At 27.3% G+C, this 5,749-nt stretch overlaps 1 protein-coding gene across 5 annotated transcripts in view; it reads right to left on the bottom strand.

The window, feature by feature from the left end:
* LOC108756749 (cubilin) overlaps positions 1-5,749 on the bottom strand; it is a 77,340-nt gene that overhangs the window by 56,034 nt on the left and 15,557 nt on the right. For 4 of the 5 annotated variants that reach the window (XR_001939859.1, XR_001939860.1, XM_018500774.1 and 1 more), the window contains 2 exons: positions 5,005-5,031; positions 2,694-2,905 (listed from right to left, as the gene is read on the bottom strand). Coding sequence is in view for 3 of the 5 variants with exons in the window: in XM_018500774.1 (XP_018356276.1) it covers positions 2,694-2,905; positions 5,005-5,031 (239 nt within the window). In the remaining 2 variants the exon portion in view is untranslated. The remainder of the gene's footprint in view (positions 1-2,693; positions 2,906-5,004; positions 5,032-5,749) is intronic. The other variant, XM_018500773.1, reaches the window with a different exon arrangement.

The raw sequence follows: 5,749 nt of genomic DNA, 5'->3' as shown, positions 1-5,749 counted from the left end.
AAATGAGATGCCGCAGTTTTTTTCGCAAAATTACAGCACTTAAAAGTTACTCTTGCATTTTTTACATATGTACTACGATATGTGATATGTACATATTACGACAAAGTTGCTGGATGGATTTTGCACATCGTATTTCTACGTGTATGTATTTTGCACATCATGTTTCTGCGTGTAAATTTCAGTAACATGTGTTGCCTCCGCATTGCTCGATTACTGCTTGCAGTCGATTCCTTATATTAATACAGATTCTAATTTTTTCCTGCGGAATGTTATTCCAGATTTGTACTAGAGCTTTTGCTCTCATTAATACTTTACAATTATATTTAACATAATTTTTTCTATATGTGTTTCATTTTTTTCACAGCATTTTGTGATCAGATGTGTTACACTACACGTTTATTAGCATTATAAGTTCGTGGATCATTGAAAAAGCAGTCCCCATACAATTGCAGAAATCAAACACGCTATATTCGAATGCAACTTGGGATGGGTGATCACTTAGCAGTATTGTGAAATTAATTGCAGAATTCAAGAGAAATATTCTTTTTTATCAAAATTTTATCATAATTTTATCATATAGAATATAATATTAATCAAAGTAATTACATTTAGGAATAAAATTGAATTGATTACTTTTATTCTTCTGAAATTTCAGCGAAATTTACTAAAATTTCGCTAAAATTTTCTTGAAATTTTATTGAAAAGTAGTATAAAACAAAGAATAATTTCGACGAAATGTTAGTGAAATTTCAACAAAATTTCAACGAAATTTTTCCATCAGGGAATGTTTTTAAAATACAATTAAATCTCCGTATATATTCTTTACATCTTTATACTTAATATTATTAAGCTACTCATTGTAAAATTGCAAAGTAAAAAATAAATAGAAAATAAAGATTTAAAAAATCAAGAGTTAATTGAAACTTTTACATAGAGTAAATTATTCATTCAATATATCTCTATAACAAATAATATAAAAATATATTGCTTTAATGATGTAATAGATCCAATAAAGTATAACTCTAGTATATATGCCGTACCTATTAAAAATTCAATTTATTAAGTAACGATGCATCATCATATTATATCATATCCAGCTAAATATTCGCCGGGAAATGCTGCTGCATCAAGTGCAGCAATGATAGACGCGGTGCATCAGAAATATTTTTTAAAAGTTTCAACCTCACGAGCGTCTCAAAATTCAAACAAGCAACGTTTTAAAAATTTCAACGTTGGTAAAGGGGACATCTGATGATCTAAGAGGCCAGTCTATTTGACCACGTCTAGATCACCAGATCTATTCTGTTTATAGGGGTACCTTAAAAATAGTGTATGCGACAAAGTTTGCCGATTTAGTGGATCTTGTTTGATGGAACGAATAGTATACCAATCAATCTTATCTTATTAATGAAAATAACAGATACAATCTGCAATAGCTTTTATCTCAACAAATGTTATCCAGGGCATGGTCCTGAACAACATTCAAAAGGTTTTAGCACGGTCGGTTAGACACGTTGGGTAATGCTAACGCCGATGATATTGTAACTTCCAAGCTTTATAATTGAAAAAGTACTTAATAAAAAATAACTTTATTATAGTGATTTGAAAACCAGCTATAATAACAATATAACGATAAAACAGGCAAATAAGAATCGATTCTTTAAAATGTAAACGTATAAAAATTATTGATAGGAGTTAAATACATACATAATAGAAACAGATATATCATTACATGTTTTGGCTCTTATATTGAGCCCTCTTCAGATATTATCATCTTCACACCTTACATTAATTATCATCGTCAAAGAATAAAAATCATGATGTGAATGTATTCCAATTTATGTAGCGATGAATATTACATGAAAGACGTCAGTTATTCACAAACGATTTGATGATCAATTGTTAAGGAATTTCATGATATTCTGATCAAAAAGAAATTCGTTCATCAATAAATAGATAAATAACTTGATAAAATAAAATTCTTTAGAAAAATTATCTTTTTTATATTCTGTAAAAAGCAACAACATTATCTTGATGAAACACTCACCATCATGATCGCAGTTATTGTTTCATAGGAAGAATATTTTGTCCAAATCATTATGTAAAAATGTATAGAATATAATGACAAATACGTCAGTTAGATAATGACGATAAATATTATATTTCAGAGTCAGTATGATAACAAAATTAATTTTATGCAAAGATCGAATTATCCAGAGATATTATTTGAACGTTATGTTAATAGCACGGCAGACTGTCACTATCTGAGGAACGATTAATAGATTGACAAAATGATTCAATAAGAACAATATTAAATTTTATTTATAATAAGTATATACGCTTCGTAAAGACCCTCGGTGTTCGTTTGAAGATTGAGACTATTTTTCTGCTTTTTGATATTAAACATCTCGAAATTAAACGTTTATTATAACACGGTTCTTCATCTAGTATCTATCTGGATGTTATTCCAGTCAAAATCATGTGTCATCTGCATTCTATGTTCAGTGATTATAAAACGGATAGATGTATTCCAATGAATATGATTGCGGTATTCTGCAATTCTGGTTTTAAGTTGTCTGGTTTAAGTTGTTCCGTTTGTCCGACATATGATGCATCATAATCGTTGTGATCGCATATCATGTTTAGCATATCATCATTCAAATGTTTTAAAAACAATATGAAACAAAACTTACAGGCGTTGATAAATCTGTAAATACCGCTGAAAATATTTGGCAACGTGACATTCTTGTCAGTGTAGAAACTGAGAGCAATTCCTTGATAAAGAGAGACCCGTCTACGTGGTGGAATTGGTCCGCAGAATCGTCCACCAAACGGTGTCTCTATTAACTTAGTCGTGTTTTCTGATCGTATCTCCGAGTAAATATCCAGATATTCATGAATACAGCTGAAAAAGAGAGTATATCACGTACGTTTTAGATTCATTCTCTGTACGTTTTAGTGTGTCCGATGAATACACCTAATATTCGAATAAATGAATAAAAAATGAAAATATTCATTCAAATACATTTCTTTTTTATTCGTTAAGGAACGAATAAATATTTTTTCCATTCGAATGAATATTTTTTAAATATAATTACACGAATATTTTCATTTCGTATTTACTTTTACATTATAAAGGGTGGGCCATCTATTGGTACGTTTTTGAATAATTGGGGTGACCGAATGGCATACTGTAAGGCCAGTAGAGGGAGCCACATGAACGAAATCGTACCAATAAAAAACGTACCAATTAAAAAAACCGAATGGCATACTGTAAGGCCAGTAGAGGGAGCCACATGAACGAAATCGTACCAATTAAAAACGTACCAATAGATGGCCCACCCTATATTATCTGCACATAAGCCTACAAGAGAAAACAGAAATATAAAAACAATCTATAAAAACAATATGATTACACCATGCGCTTAGTTCGCGACTTATACGGGGGACGTCCTTAAATAACTTATAGATTAAACAAAGACATTTTTATTGAGAATAAATAATATATCTCGAAATTTAATGTCCACAAACCATAATGGACGTCGCGCTCAAGATATTCTATAAAATATTTATAACATTAATGTCATATAACCGGAATTATATCAAAATGTATGGTCTATCAAATAGATAGATTTATAAATAAAAAATGTATATCTTTCTAAAATATTTTTCAAAATTTCTAAGTTTCCTTTATAAAATTTGAATATTATAATAACAAAAATAAATAAAATTCATTTTTTTTTACTTAAAGTCATCAAACTACCGGTTATAGTTAAAAGGTAATGATTGCTTATTGGAGCTTTTTTCAGTTTATATTTTGTTTAAAAGAATTGAATACTCGTTAAATATTCATAGTTTTTTGTGAATAAATATTTTTTGAAAACTCAAAATTTTGAATAAATATATGATTACATTTTTTTTATGTGAAAATTTTGAATAAATACAATTTGGAGTATTCAATTACAAATTTTTGTATTCATCGGGCATTAGTATGTTTAAATTTAAATTTGTTTATATTTAGTAAAAAAAAATGGAAACGAATAGATTATGAGATTTGTGTTAAATACTGAATTAAATACAATTACAAATAAGTTTAAATTTATTAAAATTGCCATAATCACTTAAAAAAAAAATAATTTCTTAGTACACAGTCAGATGTTAACAAATAACTTTAAATTCTTTATAAATACTTCAAGAAATAAAAACATTTTAAATTAAAATCAAACAAAGTTTAAATCGTTTATGGAATACTTTTTTAGAAAATTTCTTACGAATTATCGAATTATTCTTAAATAAAAATAAATCATTCATATAAAGCGAAAGGCAGAAGATATATTATTTTTGATAATTTAAAAATGTGCAAATAGTAAGATATATAAAAATTATTTAAAATAAAGGAATTCCAACAAAATGTTTAAAATTTGCTTGAAGATAATACTTGCATAAAATGATTTTCTTACAAATGTACTAAAATTATACAAGTAAAGAATACAAGTAAATTGAAATATTCTGTATGTTTGTGTGCAATTAGAAACATATAGATCGTCTACTTTTTTAAATAATTGCAATTAAAATGTGTATTTTTAACATAATTATAACAGTAACTAATTACTTTTTGAGAGAAAAAATTGTAACTAATTACTTTTACAAAGTGTGTAACTTGTGTGACACCCCTGTTTGCCATTTAGAATTTATAGTGTAAAAATATCATATAAAGTGCTTGAGTTTCATTCTTTACGTCTATTTCCATTTTTTGTAGATGAATTTTAATCTCATTTTTACTCTTCATCTTTCTAATTTTTAGAACTAGAGAAAGATGAAAAATAAGTTAAACCGTGATTAAAATTAGTCTATATTATGAAAATGGGCATTAATTTAGTGTAACAATTTTTTCTTTGAGAAGCTTATACTCTTATCGCTTAACATTAATTTTTTTAAAAAAGTTATATAACGAACTATTAACTGACAAATAGCATAACTTCTTACAAATTTATCAATACTTACGCTGGTAATTCTCCCACAGCAGATCCACTATGTATCAGGAAAAACATGCATGTAAATAATATATATATATATATAAACAAGTATTCTTCTGTAAGTTTCTATCATTTACTCACAAAAATTATCAAATATAATTCGTATAATTCAAAATTGTTAAATTTCTTTTTGTCTTTCATCTCTATCAAATGTCGATCATTAAATTTTCCATAAAGAGAAATAAATAATATTCTTTCATGCGTCAATTATAAATTTTTATAATTGATATATGAGAATATTACAGTTAAACATATCTATATTAAAAAGTAATAAAATAATGTTACATATATAATCAAATAATGTTATACCGGGCATCCCAAAATTTGCAACTAAAAATCAGGACAGATTGTTTCAATTTCAATTATGATTTAATGAAATATGGAATAAGTTTAATCCGGTTTCAGTTTCAGTTCCTTGGCTAATAAAAAAAATCGATAAAAATTTAGGTTTTTTAACATAAAGATTGAAATAATAGTACAGTCATTACCTACAGGATATGGCCTCGGAAAAAATACCTACAGGCTGAATTTTGCACAGACCTTTATTTTTGCGTAAGATTGAAGGAGAAAAAAGTTTACCATTGTATAGTGGCCACTAAGAAAAATAATTAAATAAAGTTTAGTCTTAAAACACGCAAACCTTATAATGCGTTCTCTCTATACGTATCAGTTATTGCGAAAAATATTGCCAAAGCCTCAGTGATCAAGTTGGG

Source organism: Trachymyrmex septentrionalis, unplaced genomic scaffold (genome assembly GCF_001594115.1).
Source record: "Trachymyrmex septentrionalis isolate Tsep2-gDNA-1 unplaced genomic scaffold, Tsep1.0 scaffold13, whole genome shotgun sequence".
Taxonomy (NCBI): Eukaryota; Metazoa; Arthropoda; class Insecta; order Hymenoptera; family Formicidae; genus Trachymyrmex; species Trachymyrmex septentrionalis.
This window is presented reverse-complemented; position numbering and strand designations above follow the sequence as displayed.